This window comes from Nycticebus coucang, chromosome 18, assembly GCF_027406575.1.
Source record: "Nycticebus coucang isolate mNycCou1 chromosome 18, mNycCou1.pri, whole genome shotgun sequence".
NCBI classification, from domain to species: domain Eukaryota; kingdom Metazoa; phylum Chordata; class Mammalia; order Primates; family Lorisidae; genus Nycticebus; species Nycticebus coucang.
Window position 1 is genome coordinate 41,156,464 of NC_069797.1, and position 24,213 is coordinate 41,180,676.

A 24,213-nucleotide genomic window follows, 5' to 3' on the forward strand; every position below is an offset into this window, starting at 1 on the left:
AAAACTAGAAACAAAAACCTCGTAAAGAATGAACGAACATTCAGAAAAGAAATCAGACAATTGCTGCATTGAAATATTAAGCAATAATAATAATAATGCAAAGAAAGTAGCATTCACATTGTCAAATAAGAGTGTGTCTATTATAGAATGCTTTGACTCTGAGATTCAGCATGGAGTCATCAGTTAACTTCTTATTTTTTTTAAGTCTCAAAAAATAGACAACTAATATTTATAAAATAATTTCAAAACATAGAATCTTCTCTAAAGACAACAGATGAATGGCCAGCAAACATATGAAAAAATGCCCATCATCCCTAATTATTAGAGAAATGCAAATTAAAACCACCCCAATATATCACCTAAGCCCAGCGAGAATGGCCTATATAACAAAATCTCAAAACTGCAGATGCTGGCACGGATGTGGAGAGAAAGGAACACTTTTACACTGCTGGTGGGACTACAAACCAACACAACCTTTTTAGAAGGAAGTATGGAGAAACCTCAAAGAACTCAACCTATACCTCCTGTTTGATCCTGCAATCCCATTACTGGGCATCTATCCAGAAGGAAAAAAAAAACCTTTTATTATAAAGACACTTGTACTAGGCTGTTTATCGCAGCCCAATTTACAATTGCTAAATGTGGAAACAACCTAAATGTCCTTCAACCTAGGAATGGATTGGTAAGCTGTGGTATATGTATACCATGGAATATTATTCAGCCATCAAAAATGGAGATTTTGCAGCATTTGTACTAACCTGGATGTAGGTGGAACACATTATTCTTAGTGAAGCATCATAGGAATGGAGAAGTATGCATCCTATGTATTCAATTTTGATATGAGGACAATTAATGACAATTAATGACATGGTGGGGCATGGGGGAAGGGGAGATGAGACAGAGAAGGAGGGAGGGGGTGAGAGAAAGGAAAAGAAGAAGAAGAAGAAAAAAAAAGAAAAGGGAAGAAAATAGTGACTAATTCTCACATAAATTGGATTTAATTTTGACCAAAGTACATTACTTAAACATTAATTTTTAATTCAACTTGTTAATATGTTGTTTAGGATATTGCATCCTTATTTATAAGTGAAATATGTTTGTAATTTCCCCTTTATAACAATATATTCTCTCCAATTTTAACATCAGGTTTACCCAGATCAAGTAGAATGATTTTGAAGTATTTCTTCTTTTTCTATTGTCTATAAGATTTGGCATGATCTGTTTTTTGAAATTATCTTTTACTTTTATTTATAAATATTATTTGTCTATTTTTTGAGACTTAAAAAAATAATGATATTGTCATTCTTCTAAGATCTTTCTAACTTGCTTCTTTAAAAGTAGAGAACCTTCAGACTTTTTCTCAGGGACTTTCACTGTTCTGTTTGTTCTGTTTTTTAAGTAAGACAGAGTTTTTCTCTACTTCTCTGTTACCCAGAGTAGTAGCTTACCACAACCTCAGATGCCTGGGCTCAGGCAATCCTCCACTTCAGCCTTCCTGCCCCACCATGCCTTGCTAATTTTTAATTTTTGTAGAGAAGGGGTCCCATTCTTGCTCAAGCTTATCTCGTACTTCTGGCCTCAAGTGATCCTGTAGCCCTGGCCTTCCAAAAGTACTTTGGAAGGCACTGGGTAAGGAGAGGCCCACAATTACCAGAGGACCTCTACCTAACAAACACAAATACTGAAACCTGTTTGTTTTTATCCTCTCATTAACCTGAAGTAAAAAAACAGCAATAAGAAGAAAAAAAGCAAAGTGCTGGGATTATGGCCACTGTACCTGGTCTTTTTTTAAATGCTAAATAGCTCCCAGTAATTTTAAAAATGTAAATGAGTTTATGTTTGATTAGAATATTTAATTAGAATATTTTCCTGTTTATTGGACATTCATAACCTTTAGAAACCTTTATACTGGGAAAGATACTTATAAATTTTTTTAAATTACATTTGTAATTTGTATTTTTGGCTTCTCCTTACCCAGGGCAGATAAGCTTGGTTAGGACTTTGGTTAACACCTTACAGTGCAGTTTTCATGGGAAATTTAGTTCTGACATTAATTTTAAGTGTCCTTTTCAGTACGATCTGACCCGAAACGTAGCTATTTATAGTTCCCTGTTTTGTTTAATAGTACTCTAGCCCAGCTCCTCACCCGTGTTTCATCTACATTTCTTCAGAACTATGCACAATCGCATCATGGACAGCCATGGGCTTTACTTTCTCCTTTGAAATGTGAAATCCTTCTTTAGATTTTTGGGGACCAGCTGGCCCTTAACTCCTGACCTACCGTTCTGTACCCCATAAGATAGCTCTGTGAATATGCAGTACAATGGTAGTCTGCCTCCCTGCATCCCCACCAAAGTGAGAGTTAGGCAGGTACAGTGTGGACTCTCATTCATGAGGAAATCAGATGTGGCTTAACCTCCTGGCCTCTCCTTACCCAGGGCAGGGATTTTTAAATGTAAAAATGGGCTAGGCAGGATGGCTCATGCATAAAATCCCATTACTTTTGGGGGTTGAGGTGGGAGGAGTGCTTGAAACCAGGAGTGAGACCAGTTTGGGCAACATTGTGAGAACCAATTTCTACAAAATATTTTTTTTAAATGTTGCTGAGAATGGTGATGTGTACCTCTAGTCCTAGCTTCTCAGGAGGCTGAGGCAAGAAGATTGCTTAAGCCCAGGAGTTCAAGGCTGTAGTGAGCACTGATTATCCCACTGCACTCCAGCCTAGGTACAAAGCAAGGCTATCCAAAAAAAAAAAAAAAAAAAGTAAAATAGGCCATTGGAATATTTGCTCATAAACTTGAGAATCATACAACATAAAAAAAACTGAGTATAGAAAGCCTTCCTTTCCATTCTAGATTAACCTCAGAAATTGGTTACCATTTATTTTATTTTCTCTTTACATATAAATTTATTTTCTCTTTATGTATAAGTCACATAAAATTTACCAGCGTATAATTCAATAGTTTTTTGTTGTTGTTGTTTGTTTTCTGCTTTTGGTATAATTCAATAGTTTTTTTTTTGTTGTTGTTTGTTTGTTTTTTGCTTTTGGTATAATTCAGTAGTTTTTAGTACATTCACTGTGTTGCGCATTTACCCCTGACATCTAATTCCAGAACATTTTCATCATCTCAACTAGTTTCTTTTTTTATTTTGAATTAACATAAGTGTCCATATGATTAGCCTACATTGTTCGTGTTTACAGGGTAAAGTCCCAGCTGTATTGAGTCCTTTACCAAGGAGATGTACCTTATGCCCCTACATTGTACCTGACAGATGGGAGCTTACTGAACCTCCTTCCCTGCTCCCCACTTCTTGAATTTAATTGTGTTTTTCTCTTATACAGGCCTTTAGTTGTTCTAGTTTCAAATTAGTTTTAAGTGCTTGGGATGCTTATTTTACCATTTTTGAGTTACTTTACTAAAGAGAATGTTCTTCAACTGTATCCGGGTTAATACAAAAAATGTAAAGTCTCCATCTTTTTATGGCTGAATAGTATTCCATGGTATACATATATCACAGTTTATTAATCCGTTCCTGGATTGATGGGCACATGGGTTGATTCCACATCTTGGCAATTGTAAATTGAGCTGTGATAAACAATATAATTCAGATATCCTTATGATAAAATGATTTTTCCCCCTGGGTATATACCTAGCAGTGGGATTCAGGATCAAATGGAAGGTTTATTTTGAGTTCTTTGAGTATTCTTCATACTTCTTTCCAAAGATACTGTATTAGTTTGCAATCCCACCAGCAATGTAAAAACGTTCCCTTCTCTTCACATCCACGCCAGCATCTGCAGCTTTGGGGCTTTGTGGAGTATTCTCAGTGGGCTTAGGTGATATCTCAAGGTGGTTTTGATTTGCGTTTCTCTGATGATTAGGGATGATGAGCATTTTTTCATGAGTTTGTTGGCCATTCGTCCGCCTTCTTGGGTGAAGGTTTTGTTCACGTCTCTTTCCCATTTATGAACAGGGTTGTTTGCTTCTATTGATTAATTTGAGTTCTCTGTAGATTCTGGTTATTAGATTCTTTCAGGTTCGTAACATGTGAGTATCTTCTCCAATTTTGAAGGCCGTCTATTTGCTTTGTTGATTATGTCCTTAGCTGTGCAGAAACGTCTTAGTTTGATCAGGGAACATTTATTTTTGTTGTTGCAATTGCCAATGGAGTCTTCTTCATAAAATCTTTCCCCAGGCCTATGTTGATAAGAGTTTTTCCCCATACTTACTTGTAGAGTTTTTATGGTTTTGTGTCTTAGATTTAAATCTTTTATCCAGTATGAGTTAATCTTTGTAAGTGGTGAGAGGTGCAGGTCTAGTTTCAGTCTTTTACATGTGACTAACCAGTTCTCCCAAAACTATTTGTTAAAGAGCGATCTTTTTCCCTAATGTATGCTTTGAATTGGTTTATTGAAGATCAAATGGCTATATGAGGCTGGTTTCATCTCTAAGTTCTCTATTCTGTTCCATAGATCTGTATCTCTATTTTTGTGCCAGTACCATGCTGTTTTTGATCACTATAGACTTGTTTAAGCTGAAGTCTTGTAATGTAATGCCTCCGAATTTGTTTTTATTTCTTAGAATTTCAGTGGCCATTTGGGGTTTTTTCTAGTTTCATACAAAATAAAGAACTATTTTATCAAGGTTTTTGAAATATGATGTTGGTGCTTTCATGGAGATTGTGTTAAATCTGTAGACGGTTAGGGTTGTATAGACATTTTGACAATGTTGATTCTTCACACCCATGAGCCTTGTTATGTTCTTCCATTTGTTAATGTCTTCTGCTATTTTTGTTGGGTTTTATTACAGAAAAAGCTCAAACGTATAAAATAAAGAGAATAATAGAATTAAACCCCCCATATATTTGTTGCCCAACTTTAACACATCGATTCATGGCCAGTCTTACTTCATCTGTAGTCACATTCACACCCCACCTCCAACTCTGGATTATTTAGATGCCCCAATATAAATTGAAATAAAAAGAGGAACTGTATTAGCCCTCATTGAAAATTTTTTAGACTTTAAGGAGGCTTACTTTGGGTAAACCCACCATATCTAACAGGCTAGCTTGTTGCTGTCAAGAACAAGAAAACTTTTTTTCTAGAAACTTCAAATAAACTGCTCCTCTTTTCTTACTAGTTCAAATTTGCTTAGACTTGTTCATCTCAGAACCAACTATGTACTACCAAGATGTGACGGGATCACCATAATTGGCTTTAAAAAAAGCTAGGGTGGAGTTAACATTAGCAGTGGTCAATATTTGAATATCAATAATTTTACCTTCCAGTACTAGATTACTTTATTTTTCCCTCAACAAACACAGAATAACATATTCAATATTATTTCTAATAACTGGTCTACAATTCTGCTATAATTGTCTACAATTCATACTTGGCATTTCAGGCCTCTATAGTATTATATAATCTTTCATGTTCCTTATCGACTTTTAATCTCACGCCATTACCCTTTGTGAACTCTATACTTCAGTCAAATCATGCACCTCAAGATGCCCTTCATTTATCATACTCAGTCTCAAATCCTAGGCTCTGCCTGTTGTAGTCCCGTATTTAAAGGGAACGTCTTCCTCCTTCCCCTTCATGTGTCCTGTTACTACACATAGACCTACGTCCTGTTCCCCCTCCAAGGTCTTCTCTGTCTCATGTGGACCATCTCCTCATTCTGACTTTTATTATATCATTCACATTGATACTTTAGTTTTCTTTTACATCAAATCATGAATATTGGGCGGCGCCTGTGGCTCAAGGAGTAGGGTGCCAGCCCCATATACTGGAGGTGGTGAGTTCAAACCTGGCCCCAGCCAAAAACAAACAAACATAAAAACAAAACAAAAAAAACCATGAATATTCATGTCCTTGAGTTACAAATATCCAGTGGAAGTGCACCTCACAGTTAGGAATGGATGCTGTTACAGGTAATAGGTAAATGTATCTATTCCAACTTACATACAAGTTCAACTTAAGAACAAATCTACAGAACTGATCTTGTTCATAACCTGGGAACTGTCCATAAATTTGTTCAGTGTTTTGTTTCCTCTACCATTTTGCTTATTACATCCCTTTAAATTAATGCCAATTTTTAGTCCCTATTCATATCTATTGAGTAACAAGCAAAGATAAGATTTTAGAGCAGTGGTTCTCAACCTGTGAGTCTTGACCCCTTTGTAACAATGAAAATACATCCTGCATATCAAATATTTACATTGCGATTCATAACAGTAGCAGAATTACAGTTATGAAGTAGCGATGAAAATAATTTTGTGGTTGGGGGTCACCACAACCTGAGGAACTGTATTAAAGGGTCGCAGCTTTAGGAAGCATTAGGAAGGTTGAGAACCACTGTTTTAGAGGGATCCTGGAGTGGAGAGAATGTTTGTGCTCTTGTCCTCATGAAAGAGTTAGGGACTGCAGCTTCCCTGTTCGTCTGGTTTTAGAATGGATGGTTCTTTAATGGATTGGGCTACTCCAACATTCCTGATTTAAGGTCTTTTGTAGCCACCGACAGTTTTGATGCCAGTAACATATGTGAATTAAATTGCTTTGCAGGATCCAGCCAGTCCGCTCTGACCCAGTCAGCATGCCAGGGTCATCCCGTCCAGTCTCTGATCGAAGGGGAGTTTCCACAGTAATTGATGCTGCCTCAGGTAGAAAACCAACTCTGCAATGTTTACTGAGCAGTTCTGTGCATTTTTAATTTATTTTCTTGTACAGTGTAGAAGATGGTATTTATTTGCCTTCCTCTTTGTTTTTTTGTTTTATAGTTTGTGTGCATGTGTTGTAATATAGTACTATGCCCGTATTTGTTGCTAAACAATGCCATGCTTTTAAACATTCTTAAAGTTGGTGAGTGATGCAGTGGAGTTGGCACTTGATTAAATGTAATGAACATAGTATTGGAGGCTACAGGGTTGATGACTGTTTTGCCTTTGATCACTGAAATGTGGAAAAGCAACCTTGACAGAGAACGTAAATACAATATATGGATTCAATTTACTCAAGCTGTTGAGTATCAAAGTGCCTAATCTGTGGAAGTAGAGAGTCCAAATGCTATAGCTTGAATGGTTTTATTATCGAAAGCATAAACTTTAGAAATTCATTAACTTAACTCTGGTCTATCTATCACAGTTATTAATTTCCTATCCTTGGAAACAAGCTATGAATATGTATTCTTAGTACCTGGAAGGAGATCTTTGCCTTTATAGGTGGCAATTGGTACATTGGTATTAGAAAACTGTTTTCAGCCAGGCCTACTAAATAATAGAACTGTTTGTTTTTAGTATTTTTTTTTATTAAATCATAGCTGTGTACATTAATGCGATCATGGGGCACCATACACTGGTTTTATAGAATAATAGAACTGTTTGTAATAATGTATTTTCTTATCCCTAAGTTGAGTGATAGAGTAAGTAAGAACAGTGATGCCTTGCATTACAGAGAAGCTGGGAAATACCTGAAGATAGCACATGCAGGATTTCATCTAAATATTCTCTCCAGTAGAATTATTAAATACTTGGCATTACTCAAACAGTTGAGTCAGAAAGGATTTTAATCTATGGTGATTTCAGAATCCCTAGACACTGCTGATTTGATTGCGGCTTAAACTGTGAAAGAAAATGGAAACAAATACAAAACTGATTTGTGAAGGTCACTTTTAAAATACCAAAGCTTCTGTTTCTGAGTATGTCTCTGGATATATTTTTAGGTTTTGAAGCAGCTAATAGATTTTATGCATTATTTTAGCTCTCTGAAGTTTTGTACAGTGGATTGCACCTGGCATCTTATTGAGCTTCCCCATCTAGGGCTCTGCCTTTGTTTTTGACACAGACTATTAGTTTATAGGACTCGTACTCACTCCTCTGTTTAACTTGGTAATCATGGTTGTCCTCTGGAAACAAGCACAAAGATACATAGAATCTCTATCCTTGCTTAGCTGCAAGTAACTTAAATAGTAAATTTCAATAGTCTCAATCTTAGAATGTTAAGAGATCTGGAATTACAATATCATTCACAGTTATGAATCCTGGAAATGTTATGTATTTTATTTAAGATTACAAGAGTAGGCCTGATTGGGCTTTTATTATTAATTAATATTATTATTAATATTTTATTAATATTTTATTCTTAAATGACTAGCTACCAGGAACACGTTGCCAAATGTTACCATGTGTTATTAAAAGGTGACACATTGAATACTATAATCTGCAGTAATACTCCATATTTATCACATTTTAAACAATTTAAGCTGTATGCAATGTTGTCTCTGCACCAAGAAAGAATTTCAGTTAGCTGTTGTTTATCTCTGTTACAGGAAGAGTTTCTAAGTTGATTTTTGAATAAGGAATTAGGCCTTACATGTAAGTGATCTTACATAGATTATTAACCTTTCCATCAGAGATACATTGTAGAAATTCTATTATATTGTTGTATGGAGCCTTTGCCTGAAAGTACTGATCTTGTGAGCAGAGAAAGGACTTCTTTTTTTTTTTTTTTTTAATTTTTAGAGACAGATTCTCACTTTATCACCCTTGGTAGAGTGCTGTGACGTCATAGCTCGCAGCAACCTCCAACTCCTGGGCTTAGGTGATTCTCCCACCTCAGCCTTCCGAGTAGCTGGGACTGTAGGCGCCCGCCACAATGCCTGGCTATGAGAAAGGACTTCTTAGTGATAGAGCTGTGTTATTATTTCTCTAGGCCTATTTTCATTCCAGAAATCCATGCTTCATTTCTGAAAGACAGCCAGAACAGTGAGACGTGTATGCTGCTTTCCTTAGTTTTGAGCTAAAGAAGCCCTATAAATGAAGAATTGGCCTTTTATGAATAAATCTTTCTTCAGCTACCTCTCAAATGATTTGGATCCTTATCGAATGAGGAGTATATGATGTTCAACATGTTTTTTGAGTGGTGGAACCCCCATTTACTTTGTGTAACTGGACTGCTATTGTTATCACAGAATACTTTTCTACTGATATTTAATAAGGTCAAGGCTAAATTATTTGAGCTTATTTGCTTTCTTTCCTTTTCTTTTTCTTTTCTCTTCTTTTTCCTTTCCTTTTCCCTTCCTTCTTCAGGATCTTGCTATGTTGCCCAGGCTGGTCTTGAACTTCTGGCCATTCTTTCTTTCAATAGGGTCTCACTATGTTGCTCAGGCTAGTCTCAAATTCCTAGCCTCGTGAGATTGCTCCAGCCTGAGCCTGCCAAAGTGCTGGGATTACGGGCCTGAGCCAGTGTGTTTGTCAATTTGAGTTCTTTATAGACACAAGTTTATGAAAAAATTGTTTTAGATTCTCCTACAGGCATTCCCTGGGTTACAAACAAGATAGGTTCTATAAGTGTGGTTTTAAGTTGAATTTGTATGTATGTTGGAACTGGTACATTACCTATTACCTATAATAGCCTCAATTTGTATGTGCAAGTCATGTATCTGTTGTATGTTTTTAACTTACTGTAGTAGCCTTCATTTGTAAGTGTGAGTTGTATGTAAGTCAGATGTTTGTAACTTGGGGATTGCCTGTATTAAAAATTGTCTAATAAGTTTATATAATTGCTCCTGAACCAAGAAATGCTTCTCTAATTATATAACCTATGTTTTGAAGTTCTCTGCATGTTAGGAAGATGCTTCACCTGGAGGTTTGGTCTCCTGTTGCTTGGAGAAGTGACCAGTGCAGCACCAATTCTGTCGGGTTCATTACTTTGGTTACTTTCAAGCGTTTATATGATTTCAGATATTGTCTTTTTGCTTATTCCTTTTTTCTGCCATGCCATCACACCTGGCTTAAAATACATGCTTTTTACTTATTAGTTTCAGTGACTTAGGCACAAGGTAGATTTTCTGCCTATAGATTCCTATGTCCTAGCTTCTCACTGTTCCTATATCAATATACAGATCTTCAGCAGAGCTATAATTGATAAGTAGATGTTGTTCCCGTAACATCAGTTTCATCTTACCTTTGGTGATTCAAAAAACACTATCCTACCTAAGATTTGAGAGTTAAATAATTGTGAGATGTTTCCTTCTTGGCTAAGGAGAAGCTCATTCTGAAGTTGGGCACTTTATAAGATTTTAACCTAAGACACAGGGTACACAGAACAAGTAGGCTTTGCAGCAACTCCTCATTTTTTGCCACTTTCACCTACTGAACAACAATGTGGATCATAGACAGCATTTCTAGCCAAAGCACTCCATCAGTTTCTTAATTTTTTCCTGCATTCTTTTTGGTTACATTTCTAAGAACTTCTTTCCATTGTTTATACCTTATAACATGTACCCTCTTTTGATAAAGGTCTAGGACCTCTAAAGCGAAAGCAGAAAGATAGTTAACCGTGTCTGGTTTGAGCTTGGTTTTCTAGATTAGCGACTGATGTTTTTGTTCTAAGACTTGGAGGATGAACCTGTTAGATAATATAATGCACTTTTACTTGCTTTTTAGTCATCAAACCTTCAAAGAGCCTTCAGAGAAAGATTTGGTTTATCCTGAGTTTGTTAGTTGTGGTTTTACTATGAAGATTGATATTTATTACTAACAAAGACCTCCAAGCAACTGAGATTGAAGACAAAATTATGTCTGACTTGTATGAAGAGCAGACATTATTGTACTCTAATGAAGTAAAAATCTTACAGAGATAATGTTATGGGGTGTGGTGAATGCAGCATTTGTGTATATGTCTGAGGAAGGTGATAGTGGGAAGACAGTTGGGACAGATAAGTACAATGAATTTTATCCTTCAGAGCAGACTTTGATACATAAGTTACTAGTGTTACATCAAGCATTTCAATAGGGACAAAGCTGCAGAGTCAGTGTTTGCTGTTGCTCTTTTTTTTTCTTTTTCTTTTTTTTTTTTTTTTTGAGACAGAGTCCCCTATGTCACCCTCGGTTGAGTGCTGCGGTGTCACAGCTCACAGCAACCTCCAACTCTTGGGCTTAAGAGATTCTCTTGCCTTAGCCTCCCAAGTGTGGGACTATAGGCAATGCCACAACGCCCGGCTATCTTTTGTTGTAGTTGTCATTGTTGATTAGCTGGTCTGGGCTGGGTTCAGATCCACCAGCCTGGGTGTATGTGGCCGGCACCATAACCACTGTGCTACAGGCGTGGCCTTGTTGCTCTTGACTAAAAAGAAATGATACTTTTGTTGTACAACGAAGTAATGTAAATAATTAAGAGATAATTTTTGATGATCTAACTTTTACCAATATTAAAACAACTTGTTCACAGAGGAAAATTAAACACTTAAAATCCCAACCTAGGCTGTGTGTAGTGGCTCATACCTATAATCCTAGAACTCTGGGAGACCAACAAAAGTGGTGGATCACTTGAACTCAGGCGGCCGAGACAGGAGGATTGCCTGAACACAGGAGTTTGAGGTTGCTATGAGCTAGGCTGATGCCACAGCACTCTAGTCTGGAGTAAAAAAGTGAGACTTTGTCTTAAAAAAGAAAAAGAAAGAAAAAAGAAATTCAACCTAGTTTCATTTGATTTTATAATGATCATTTGTGACAATGTATTTGCATTTGGTATATCATATTCAAGAAACTAAATAATACTTACTAAAGAAGTATAATTGGGTAGGTGACAAGATTATTTGAGCAGTTTCCATTTTATTTTGTAGTAAAAGTATGCCAGGAGGGTATTCTTACAGAGGCATGCTTTTATCTCACAGAGATTTTTCTGATGCACTTGGGGAAAAGCATTACTAAGGATTATAATTCACGGTATCTGTAGTTGCCATTACAATCAGAGGTAGACGGACTTCATCATTATATCTTAAAGCCATCAGAGACACAGAGATGCTGGTGGTAAGAAGTAAAGAGATTTGTGTGTGACTCTGTTCAGTGTACCATGGTGAGGCCATGTAGCTCCATGATCTTAGAACTTTGAGTGACAGAAGCCAGTACTTTATAATCATGGTCTTAAACTTTTGCTGAAACTTTCGACAAGTCATTTTTTCCTACCTAGCCGTTCTTTTCTGTGTCTGTAATAGGAAATTAAAGTTCCCTATTCATAAATTTGTTTTACCTTTTTTGAAAGGGTGTGTTCAAATTATTTCCTAAATTCCTAGATATGAAGGATATTAAGTCCTTTGGAAATTAAGATATTTCTTTGAATAAATGATGTGGTTTTCAATTAGTAGAGTTCCAGATATTGTTGGTGATTATAAAGTGACGAAAACTCCAGGCATGTACTTTGGGTATTCAAAGCCTTTGTGCAATCAGTAAGAGGATTAAGGATAAGGGTGAAATTAAAGGAAGGCTCAGCTCTGACCTGTGAACAATCTCTCAGAGGAGAAAAATATTCAAACTCAGATATTAAGATTGCCTTTTTTATTAGAAATGAAGAAGTATATACATTAAATCATCTGAAATCTTTTAAACCCCTATATTCTGTATAAAATCAAGCATAAGTTTTAGAGATGAAGAACATAGAGAAAAGACATTATATGTCCATAAGAATAGTACTTAACCACATCTCTCTTCTTCTGATTTAAAATTCTTCTCTTTCTTCTTTCTAATATTTATAGGATGTTGGAAGATCAAAGCTAAGTTAACAATGAGGAAAAATTTAGCTCAGCATAATTAAGAAAAAATGATTGCCCCATTTAAAAGTGAAGAACAGTAAACAGAAGGAGAAGAAACTGTTGGGAAAGTTTCTTCTGATGACACATTGCTTTTTTTGAATGACTGATGCACTACTTGGGGAAGAGCATCAGCTTAAACCTTGCCTGTGCTTTCTCTATTGCAAGGTCTTTACATGACTTTATGTCCTCACTAAGCATTTGGAGAAGGAACTGATGGAATTCTCCCCAGCGTTGATATGGGAGGGTATTAGGTATTTACATGGGACTTTTTGACTAAAAGACTCAATTTCTCTTTCTTTCTCTCACACTTTGGGTTTTTTTTTTTGTGGTGGGGACCTCTTTTTTTCACTCTTTATTTTAAACCTTTATTCCTACATCTCTAATACAAGTCTGGACTATTTATATAGTCTGTTGCCCGAGACTATGGTGGCAGGAGGACAATGTTGGGGGCAGTATTAGAATTTGTTTAAGTCTGAACAGGGAATTCCATTTGTCTTAGTGACATGAGTGTCAAACTGTTAGTGCAACACTATTTTAAATTGTGTGCATGAGCCTGAGAGGCTTATGCCTATAGGTGCCATCCATAAACTTAGAAACAAACAAAGAGCCCCTCTCCATTGAGTAGTGAGCTCAGTGGGCAATTAAAGAGCAGCCTGGGACCTCACCCCATCATCTGGTCAGAGCCAGAGCTCCTGATATTTCCCTGGATATTGTTGAGACCTGTCACAGAAAGCTAAAGTAAATAATCAAAGTGCAAATAGTCGTTCCGGAGAAAAGTCTTATTCTGGAACCTTGATGTCGTGGGAAGAATAATGACCACTAACTTAGGAATCTTTGGTTCTACTCTCAGCTCTGCCTATGACTACCCGTTTGGCATGTGGCTTTGAAAGCCAATGCTGCTGCTTCTTCTTTTTTCTTTTTCTTTCTTTCTTTCTTTTTTTTTTTTTTTTTTGCAGTTTTGGCAGGGCTAGGCTTGACCTCCAGTATATGGAGCCGGTGCCCTACTCCTTGAGCCAAAGGCACTGCCCAGCCAACGCTTCTTTTAGAAAATGAGGGAATTATGCCATGAAGGCTATGTTGAACAGTTTGATGAGAATATTTCAGATTGTATATGAAACCCGCACATTGTACCCCTTGATTGCACTAATGTACACAGATATAATTTAACAATAAAAAAATTAATTAAAAAACAAGAAAATGAAGGAATTGAACGAGGTTATTTCCAAAATAACATTCATCTTAGAAAAAATTGATGAATCTCTACTTACAAACACCTTTGAAAATGTTTTTAATATTAGGGCATAACTTATGTATAGCAAAAATGCACGTATGTCAATCATACAGCTCAATGAATTTTAAACCACCACTGAGATCAAAATATAGAACATTTTCAGCAACCCAGAAGGTTTCCTTATGCCCCTTCCAGTTAATACTACCTCTGACCTAGAGGTAACTACTTTCATCATCATAAATTAGCTTTGCTTATATTGAACTTAATATAATTGCAATAGTTTTATATATATACTTTGGTTATCTGGCTTCATTGGCTAAACTTGTTTTTGATATCCGTCCAGATGTTACATGAATAACTAGTTCATTTTTAACATTGCAGGGCAGTGTTCCTTTGTGTATATGCCACAGTTTGTATATCCATTATCCATTCCTGTATAAGTATCTTTTTTTTTTTTTTTGAGATATGCACACATTTATTCTGAGCACATCCCTAAGACTGGAGTTGCTGGGTCACAAAGTAGGCTTATGTTTAACTTTATTAAGGAACTGCCAGGAAGTATTCCAAAATGACTGTACCATTTCACGTTCTTACCAGCAATGTGTGAGCATTCCAGTAGCTCCACATTCTCATCCACACTTGGTCTTACTGGTCATTATTTTAGCCATTCTAGTAAATGTGTACGATGGCTTTTAATTTGCTTTTCTCTGATGAATTATGACTCTAAGCACCTTTAGTGTATTTGTTGGCTATTTGGATATCTTCTGTTATAATGTTCTTGTTAAACCTTTCTCCCGTTTTTATTGGTCTGTTGTATCACTGAATATCAGAATTTTAAAGAATATTTTGAATTTATGTCTGTTAGATAAATGTGTTGCAAAGATTTTCTTTCAGTTAGTTTCCTTTTCACTTTCTTAATGGTGCTTAGATAAACAGACTCTAATTTTTCTATTATTTTTCCTTTTATGATTTCATGTGAAAAAATTTTCCCTTTCCTCCAGCCTCGTACACATGCTTTTCTCTAGAAATTGTATAGTCTTGGCCTTCACATTTAGGATTGTGATCCTTTTCAAAGTAATTTTTATTGTGAATGAAGCAGGCATCAAGACATTCCATTTCTTTTAAACAGCGTGCTCTCACACTGTTTATCAAAAGATAGGCCTTTCTCCCAGTACTGCATCAGTGGAACTTTTTAAAAACATATTTTTTCCTAGATTCTTTGTTCCATTGATTTATATAGCTGTCTTTGTACAATATCATGTAATCTTAATTGCTATTCCTTTTCAGTAAGTTTTGAAGCCCTGTGGTTTAATGCTTCCACTTTTGCTCTTCTTTATGGTGATCTTGATTATTCCAGGTCCTTTGCATTTATACACACGTCCATCTGTGAAACATGCCAGTAGTTCTGCAGAGTGTGGTCCACAGAGCCATGGGAGTCCCCAAAGACCCATTCAAGCGGTCTCTAAACTCAAAACCATTTTTATGATAGTAGTAATTCATTATTTGCCTTTCTTTTTTCTTTTATGTTGATATTTAGTATAGCAGAAGCAGTTGTGGATGAAACTAGTGGCCTCTTTCCATAATAAAGGCAATAGCCCCAACTATACCACCAGCCACTGCTATCCACTTAAGAGGTTTTTTTTTTTTAAATCTGTATTCACTTAAGAATATCTTTGAAGCAGTAAAAGTCATTCATTTTTAATTTTGTTAAATTTTGATCCTGTGTAACTTCTTTTGTTCATTTATTTATTTATTTTATTATTATTATTATTATTTTGTAGAGACAGAGTCTCACTTTATGGCCCTTGGTAGAGTGCCATGGCCTCACACAGCTCACAGCAACCTCCAACTCCTGGGCTTAAGCAATCTCTTGCCTCAGCCTCCTGAGTAGCTGGGACTACAGGTGCCTGCCACAACGCCTGGCTATTTTTTGGTTGCAGTTTGGCCAGGGCCAGGTTTGAACCCGCCACCCTCGGTTTATGGGGCCGGCGCCTTACCGACTGAGCCACAGGCGCCGCCCTGTTCATTTATTTATTTATTTATTTTTGAGACAGAGTCTCACTATGTTGCCCTCAATAGAGTGCTGTGGCATCACAGCTCACAGCAACCTCAAACTCTTGGGCTTAAGCGATTCTCTTGCTTTAGCCTCCCAAGTAGCTGGGACTAGAGGCACCCACCACAACACCCAGCTATTTTTTGGTTGCAGTTGGCATTATTTGGCAGGCCCGGGCTGGGTTTGAACCTGCCAGCACTGGGTATGTGGCTGGCACCCTAGCTACTGAGCTACAGGCACTGAGCCCTGTGTAACTTCTTTTTAATATTCTGTGTATCAGGTGGGAATGAATATATGATCATTGTTTTGAGTAAATATCATGTAATTATTAGAGTTGTGAATTGAACTAGCAACTGTTTTCATGGAATACCATTTTGGCTGGAAAAACTGATAGACTATGTTGATACAGTCTTAGGTACAGTCTTGGGTACTTGGGCAGAAATTTTCTCAAAAATAAACAAAGTTAGACTGTCACTTTGAGGAAAACAAGTAACAATATTTATTAACAGTGATAAGAGTCTAGCTTTCAATTGAAAATTAGAAATTTGGAAACCTTGTATCCACTGCAGTCTACTTAACAATTTCACATTATTCAAAGTTATTAATAGCTGAGCTTGGTGGCTTGTGCCTATAATCCTACTACTTTGGGAGATTGACATGGCAAGGATCATTTGAGGTCAGGAGTTCAAGACCAGCCTGGGTAACATAGTGAGACCGTGTCTCTGAAAATTAAATAAATAAATTGCTGATATAAATAGTGATAGTAACTAATGTGATTTTTTATTTGTATAATAAAATATATCAACATTATATAATACCTGCTGTATTTTCCAAATGTCCTACTTCATGATGTTACAAAATTATGCTTGAGTAAAGAACTCATTCCAAGTCCAGGATAGATAAATGGTTTTAATTTAACTGAGTATGGAAGTTAATTGATATAGTTTCAGATTCCACATTGCAACTAACTTGTTAAGTGTCAAATCAAGAATATCCACAGAATTTGAACATGCTATTAACATACTCTGTCCTTTTCTAAATACATATTTGAACACAGGCAACTTTTATTCATATATTAATACTTTAACCAAAATAGCATATCACAACAGATTGAATGACTAAGCATATGAGAATCCAGCTGTCTGTTATAGAACTTTTCAAAAAAAAGTGCAAGAGTCACTTTTCTCTCACTATTTTTTGGTTTAGAAAATACTTTTTATAAAAAATGCTATCTGTGTTAATATATAAAGGATTTATTATCTTAAATTAGTCTAATACATAATTGGAGTTTGTTTACTTTTTTCCAAACACCAGCTTGAACCAAAATATACAGTTGTTTTAACTGTCGATAGGTAGAATGCACATAAACCAAAGCTCTTTGGAGTTCTGATGATTTTTGAGTGCACAGGGTTCCTGAGTCAAAAAATACTTGAAATCCACTGGCATGTATATGCTAATCCACACATATTAAGTAATCAGCTTATTTATTTCTACAGAAATTCAGATGACGTATGATTGGGATTTCATTAAATCTTCATTAAATACATCAACTTTGGGAGGTTTGGTATCTTAAAAATATTAAATCTTCCAATATAATACTAATCTTTATATTTATCCATTTATTTATGCCTTCTTTAATTTCTTGGTAATTTTTAATGTAGAAGTCTTATACATCTTTTGTAAAATTTATTTCTATTATTTCATGTTTTATTGCTAATATATCTAACTTTTTATTTTAATTTTCATTTTTTCTCTATTACATTTAGAATAAAATGCTTTTGTGTAATAAACTTGTATCCAGAAACTTTTCTAAATTAATTCATTAATTCTAGTAGAATCCCTCGGATTTTCTACTATGTAATCATATCATTTGCAAATAAAAATTATTTTATTTCGTTATATCTTTATATTTTTTGTTTGTTTTTCTCCCTTATTACCATTCCTTAGACCTCCATTGCAGTATTGAATAGAAATTGTAATACTGAACATCTTGTTGTCTTCTCAACTCCAGGGGGAAGGTTTTATCATTAAGTATAGTATTACTAAGTATAGGTAAAATTTACTGAAACTGCCCCTGAAAGAGAAAAAAACAATGAAATAAAACAGAACTCAGTGTGGGAGGTATGTCGGATAATATGAAACTAACTTCTGTATAATTATTACACGTATATGGAAATAAAGAGAGAGTACAGTAAAAGAAATACTTGATAGGTTGAGAATTTTCCAAAATCTATGAAAGACACCAACTCAGAGGTTTAAGAAATCCATTGTATCCCAAGGAGGATATAAATTTAAATAACTGTATTAAGGAATATGATAGACGAACTGTTAACATCCAAACATAAAGAAGCAACTTTAACAAGCCTACTTACTGTGTTTCTTTATTGTTTAGGGTATTTTTTTTTGTTATTGTTTGTTTGTTTCTGAGCCAGAGTCTCACTATGTTGCCCTCAGTAGAGCACTGTGGCATCACAGCTCACAGCATCACAGCAACCTCATACTCTTGGGCTTAAGCGATTTTTTTGCCTCAGCTTCCCAAGTAGCTGGGACTACAGGCGCCCGCCACAATGCTCGGCTATTTTTTCTTATTGTTGTTGTTGTTGCAGTTGCAGTTGTCATTGTTGTTTAGCTGGCCCCGGCTGGGTTTGAACCCGCCAGCCTCAGTGTATGTGGCCAGTGCTCTACCTACTGATCTACGGGCGCCAACCTTTTTTTCTTTGTTTGTTTTTTGTTTTTGAGACAGTCTCACTATGTTGCCCTCAGTAGAGTGCTGTGGCTTCACAGCTCACTGCAACCTCCAGCTCTTAGGCTTAAGTGATTCTCCTGCCTCAGCCTCCCGCGTAGCTGGGACTACAGGCGCCTACCACAATGCCCGGCTATTTTTTGGTTGCAATTGTCATTGTTGTCTAGCAGGCCCGGGCGGGGCTCGAACCTGCCAGCCTCAAACCCACCAGCCTCAGTGTATGTGGCCGGCGCCCTACCCACTGAGCGACGGGTGCCGCATATTGTTTAGGTTTGTACTTGGGTAATAGTTTGGAATTTTGGTAAAACTAGAAATTAGAAAAGTAGCAGAGTGATTTTTAAGTATCCTTGCCAGTTTGAGACCTCTGTTTCTGAATAATCAAGAGATCTAGATAAGGAATCTTCAGGATATTTGTTAATAGACAAGTAAAAGGGCTTGGAAGCCATTATTAATTTATAAACAGGTGCCCAACATGCTAGGTGTTTTCACATGTCTTATCTCATTTAATCTTATTTAATTAGGATCACAGGTTCATTTCCGAAATATTTGAAGAATAGGACCAGGACACCTAGCTCCTGATACTTAAAATTACTTCAAGTACATTATGGTGACGCGTCAAATAAGTCCAAACCTCTTTTTACCCTGCCTAATCAAATATTCATTTCAAAACACTGTATGCTGAAATGAGCCACGTGGGAGTTGAAGAGAATCAACTATTCAGGTGGTGAAAATGTGTGACTGCAGCTGGCAGATGAAGTTCCAGTGTGATGAATCCCCAGCTTGTCCTTATTGCTTCAGGCAACAACTGACAGGCCTGACTGGTCATTGGCTTTCCATTTCTGGCATTGATAGGACTGAAAATTCTTAGTGTCACAGATACTTAAAAGCTGTCCCTGTTATAGTGGATACAAATGGCGCTGGAGGGTCCTTCTTGCACAGGGATGTAATCAATATGGTTTGGAGTTCTCGACCTGAACCTATAATTATTTGGACCTTATAAAGGTAGCTTGTTGTTACATAAAATGCTTATATTCAGAACACTGGGACTAAGTTGTACATGGGGAAGAGAAAAATAGAAGCTTTGTCTCTCTTTCTCTTCTTCACAGTATTTAAGAGGCTTTCATAATAATCATAGCACAGAGTGGTATTATAGGATTAGAACATTGTATCTTTGGTTTTGGGTGATGAAGTTTAAATCTCACCTCCAAAATGATCCTGACATTTTGCAAAAGTTGTGACTTTAATGTTCTGCAGCTCCTGATTGTGATTTTTTCTAATCCCAAAGTAAATTTTGGGTTTTTTTTTTTTCAAAATCCAAATATTCAATTGGAATCATGCTTTAAATAATAACACAGTTAATTCGCATTTTTCTTGTAGTTAAGTGATATGTTGCAAAAAGGAGTTGGGCAAGCAGATTTTATGGCATCCACGATCCATGGGCAGAATCAGTAGAAGGAGTTGACACTCGTAGTGTTTCTTAAGTCTTCAAATTTATTCAAGTTTAATGGGATCAGGATGACTTTGCCAAGTGAAAATAGAAAATGTGGAGGCATGAAATGCCTAATGTTAGGTGTGAGTCCTGATTGCTTTATCACTGTGTGGCTTAAGATACCTCTGGATGGCATTATTATTAAATTACCTTATGTGTACCTTGCCTTGGAACAAAAAGTGATGCCTTATCATAAAGAGCTCTTTGAGAACAAGAGCCGTTTTTGGATCTCCCTTTGCCTGGTATTGGTGCCTGCCATTGAACAGATAATCAATATTTGTGTCCTGATAAAACCTAAGCTTAAAATATACCATAAAGTGATTAAAAGTTGATAATGATAATTCTTTGTCTTTATTATTTGTCACAAATCTGCAAAATTCATTCTTTACCTAAATTTCTTTATTAGATCTTGCTTCTATTATAATCACTGTTCCTTTGTTTGGGCACATGGTAAATTGTATGGTATATTGAAATATTTTGCAAAGTGTTTCCAATTATCTTTTATGTCCTTCCGTTAAAGCAGTATTATGTTTAAACAGAACGTTTCACATCTTTGATAGCTTTTACTTAAGGCAGACAATAAAAAGAAAGGTATTAATAGCCCTCAGTTCAACTGTGCTTTCGTGTATCAGGGTTAACATGGAAATTTTGTTTTAAAGTTATTTTTGTAAGGCATACTCTAGTCTATGGCAGATGGCTGCATTCTGGGACCTATTGTTAAGACTAGCTAATATCTGCTGAAAAGAATGGACACGTTTTCACATCCTGTTCACACTAGGCTAACATCGGGCTCACCATTTTAGGGATATTACGGGCTGTCTTTTAAACTAGTTTGTCTTGAGCACACGATATTGGCATACCGAGATCTAACCTAAGTTCCATTAAGCCAGAAAGTTTTGTTGAAGAATTGCCAATATTTTAGTATTGTCATTACAGTTTAGTTTCTTATACTCTAGGAAACTCTAAGAGACACAGTAAGATTGGTTTCTTTTCTATATATTGGCATCTTGAGTCTTCAACCTGTTTTACTTTGGTTTTTACAAAATGTGGAAAGGCAGCATTTATTCTGTAAATTCTCAATGTTAAGATTATAAAGGTCACTAAAAGTTTTACTTGTGCTCCCCAGTTAGTAATCCCTTCTTTGGATGACTTTATGTACGTATATAGTTCTCAAATGAACGTTTGCAAGATCGGGAACTGAACTCTTTTACTCTTCTTTTTCTCTCTACCTAAACAGGTCACAGTGAACCCTTTGACATTCTGTTGAGCTGCCTTTTGTTTTTGCTATGTCGGAAATTCTTAGCCGTGAGTCAATACCTCTAATTAGAGTTTTCATAGACATGTCAGGGGCCTAATTCCTGAATTGAAAGGCCTAAGTCAGAGAGAATTTACTATGGTGCCTGAAACTCCATTCATCTTGAAACCTGTTCTTAATGTTATTCTTCATTCCAATCAACCATTCTTGATTAAATTAACTACTTTTGCTTCTGTTCTTAAATTTTTGCTGCTATGTTTATTACCTAATATTAAACTTAGTTGGTATTATTCTCCATTCTCAACCGTGAGCTCATCTTTTTACGTTCCCTGAATAATTGTGACACGTAATAGACACTTAATAAATGTTAATGGACTCAACATTTCAGCATAGAACATTGAAACCAAGCTTTTCATTTGTCTACAAATAGTAGTTATCTTCTTGAAGGGAAACTGAGTAGCTAGGGAACAGAAGTGACAAGAAGCCTGTCTTTTCACTGTTGTCCGTTAGAAGATGTTTGTCCATTATTCATGCAAAACGTAAATAAAACTCCGTTTTTGACAGCAAACATCTTTCAGACTTTTTTTTTTTTTAAACAAATGAAGAAGCTGAGGTTAAGGGATGTTAAATAACTTGCCAACAGTCAGATAGCTGGTAGGTGATAAAACAAAGGTGTGGATCTGTGAAACCTTCACTTTTTGCAGGACTTTGAACAGCATCTCAGCCAAGATTGCCTTGATTTCATTCATACAATCATCAAGGTGTTTATGTGACCTAGGAACTATCTATGTATATATTTTTTTGTGTCATGTACTGTGTGTATAATGGAAATCACAAAATACTTCACCTCTACTCCTGAATGACACTTCTATTGTAAGAGATCGTTGGCAAAACCTCTTTGAGGTTTCGATGATTGAAGACTGTTGTTTTCATGGTTTGTCTATTATACCTGCACCTTGCAGAAAAGTTCTTACCATTTAAGTAGCAAATAGTTGTTTACAGCCAGGAAAGCCACTATCAATCAGGTGATGGTTTCTTGAGCTAAAAAAGGCTTTCCACTGAAGAATGGTGGTTGGCCAAGGTCACATTTCTCTTTAGTCCATTAGTGGGAAAATGCAAACTAAAGGAATACAGTGTTGGAAACTCAGAATTCTTTCTACATTAGTAGGAGAGCAGAGTGATGAGTGAAGGAGGCACAGTGATTATATTTCCCTCACAAATGTTGTTAATTGCTTTTTCAAAATATGGATTAAAGCTTAAAACAAGCCAAAAATGCACTGATTCTAAATGGTCCTGACACCTTGATCTTCAATCATGGAATAACATATGAATGGGGATTCCCAGAGAACCACTGTGCACTACAATATTTATTACTATAAAGATCTAAGAGCTCTTAGCCACTTTCAAACTTATGAGAGCAGTTCAAAACCCATCTTCTTGACTTGTATTTTAACATTTTAAAATCCTGATTTTGTTTTGTGTGAGTGGTCAAAAATACCACTCCACCTCCATTTCTGAATCATAATATTTGGCTTTTCGATAAATTTAAGGAGGAGCTCATATATGACAGTATACTCATTCTTGGGGACTACAGTACCTTTAACTGACCCATTTTATGCCTCTATTTATTCATCTGCAAAACGGTAACTAGGTTTCACCTTCTGTTTGGCTGATAGGATCAAAAGACTACTGAATGAAAAAGCTCTGGGATAATACCTTCATTGGCATCTGCTATGGATAGTATAATTTTCAATATACTTTGCCTTAAAATACTCATATGTGGTTTTAAGATTTGAAATTACTACAGAACCTCTTGAATACAGTGCCCTTTAAAAAATAGCCTATGCAAATAGTAGATATCCTTGATTGAGACCAAAGTATTTTGAAATTGTGATCTGAAAATTAATGTAACCTGATATTTTGAATTTTGACATTTTGCATCCTTTCTCATGAAGGAAGCCTATTTGGAGTAGTTTGTTCCTAGCCAGTTTATTAAATGCAAAGATAAATAAATAGGATGTTTAATGTCTGTATTTAAATCTTGAGTTCTAGTTTCTGTGCTGCTTTAGACTAAATTATATATGATGAACTAACAGTGTTTTTAGGAAGCATTTAACTGCTTAAATGCTTTTGACCCTGTATTTCACATGTATTATCTTCTTTATTCTTCACAAAATTCCATGAGATGAAAGTATTATTATAATTTTCATTTTGGGGAAGAAGCTGTGGTTCAAAGAAATTAATTACAATATACAGCCTCCCACTTTGGCAGTGTCACTGGAATTTCTTTGTTATGGACATATTTTATTTTTTTATTAAATCATAGCTGTGTACATCAATATGATCATGGGGCACCATACACTTGGTCCATTGTTATGGACATATTTTATATAACTATTAAAATATATTTTTGATAAATACATTTTTTGAATAGACAGATGTGTAGCATAAGTACGTGAACTTTATGGTTAGATTTAGGTTTCATTCCCATTTCCATAGCAGCACAAGTATATGACCTTGAGTTTGTCCTTAACAAGAGTATAAGAACACCTGTTTCCAATGTTATAAATATCAATAGATAGAATATTTGTAAAGCTTCTGGCCACAGTTCAGATATATAATGAGGACTCAGGTAATCTTAGTTTTCATCTCTTTACCTTCTTCCCATAAAATTATTGCATTTTACTGTGTGCCCAAGTTTCAGTTTTGCTCTTTATGTGTATTGTATGTGTTTGATACTATGTTTTTTCCTCACTACCATCTTAAGGAGAGAAGTTATACCAGCAGTTCTTAACCTGTCGGTCGTGACCCCTTTGGACTGTATTAAAGGTTTGCAGCATTAGGAAGGTTGA

General features: G+C 35.9%; 1 protein-coding gene across 9 annotated transcripts in view; it reads left to right on the forward strand.

The window, feature by feature from the left end:
* BCAS3 (BCAS3 microtubule associated cell migration factor) overlaps positions 1–24,213 on the forward strand; it is a 657,493-nt gene that overhangs the window by 357,930 nt on the left and 275,350 nt on the right. For all 9 annotated transcript variants that reach the window (XM_053567923.1, XM_053567926.1, XM_053567929.1 and 6 more), the window contains one exon: positions 6,566–6,663. In XM_053567923.1, coding sequence (XP_053423898.1) covers positions 6,566–6,663 — 98 coding nt within the window. The remainder of the gene's footprint in view (positions 1–6,565; positions 6,664–24,213) is intronic.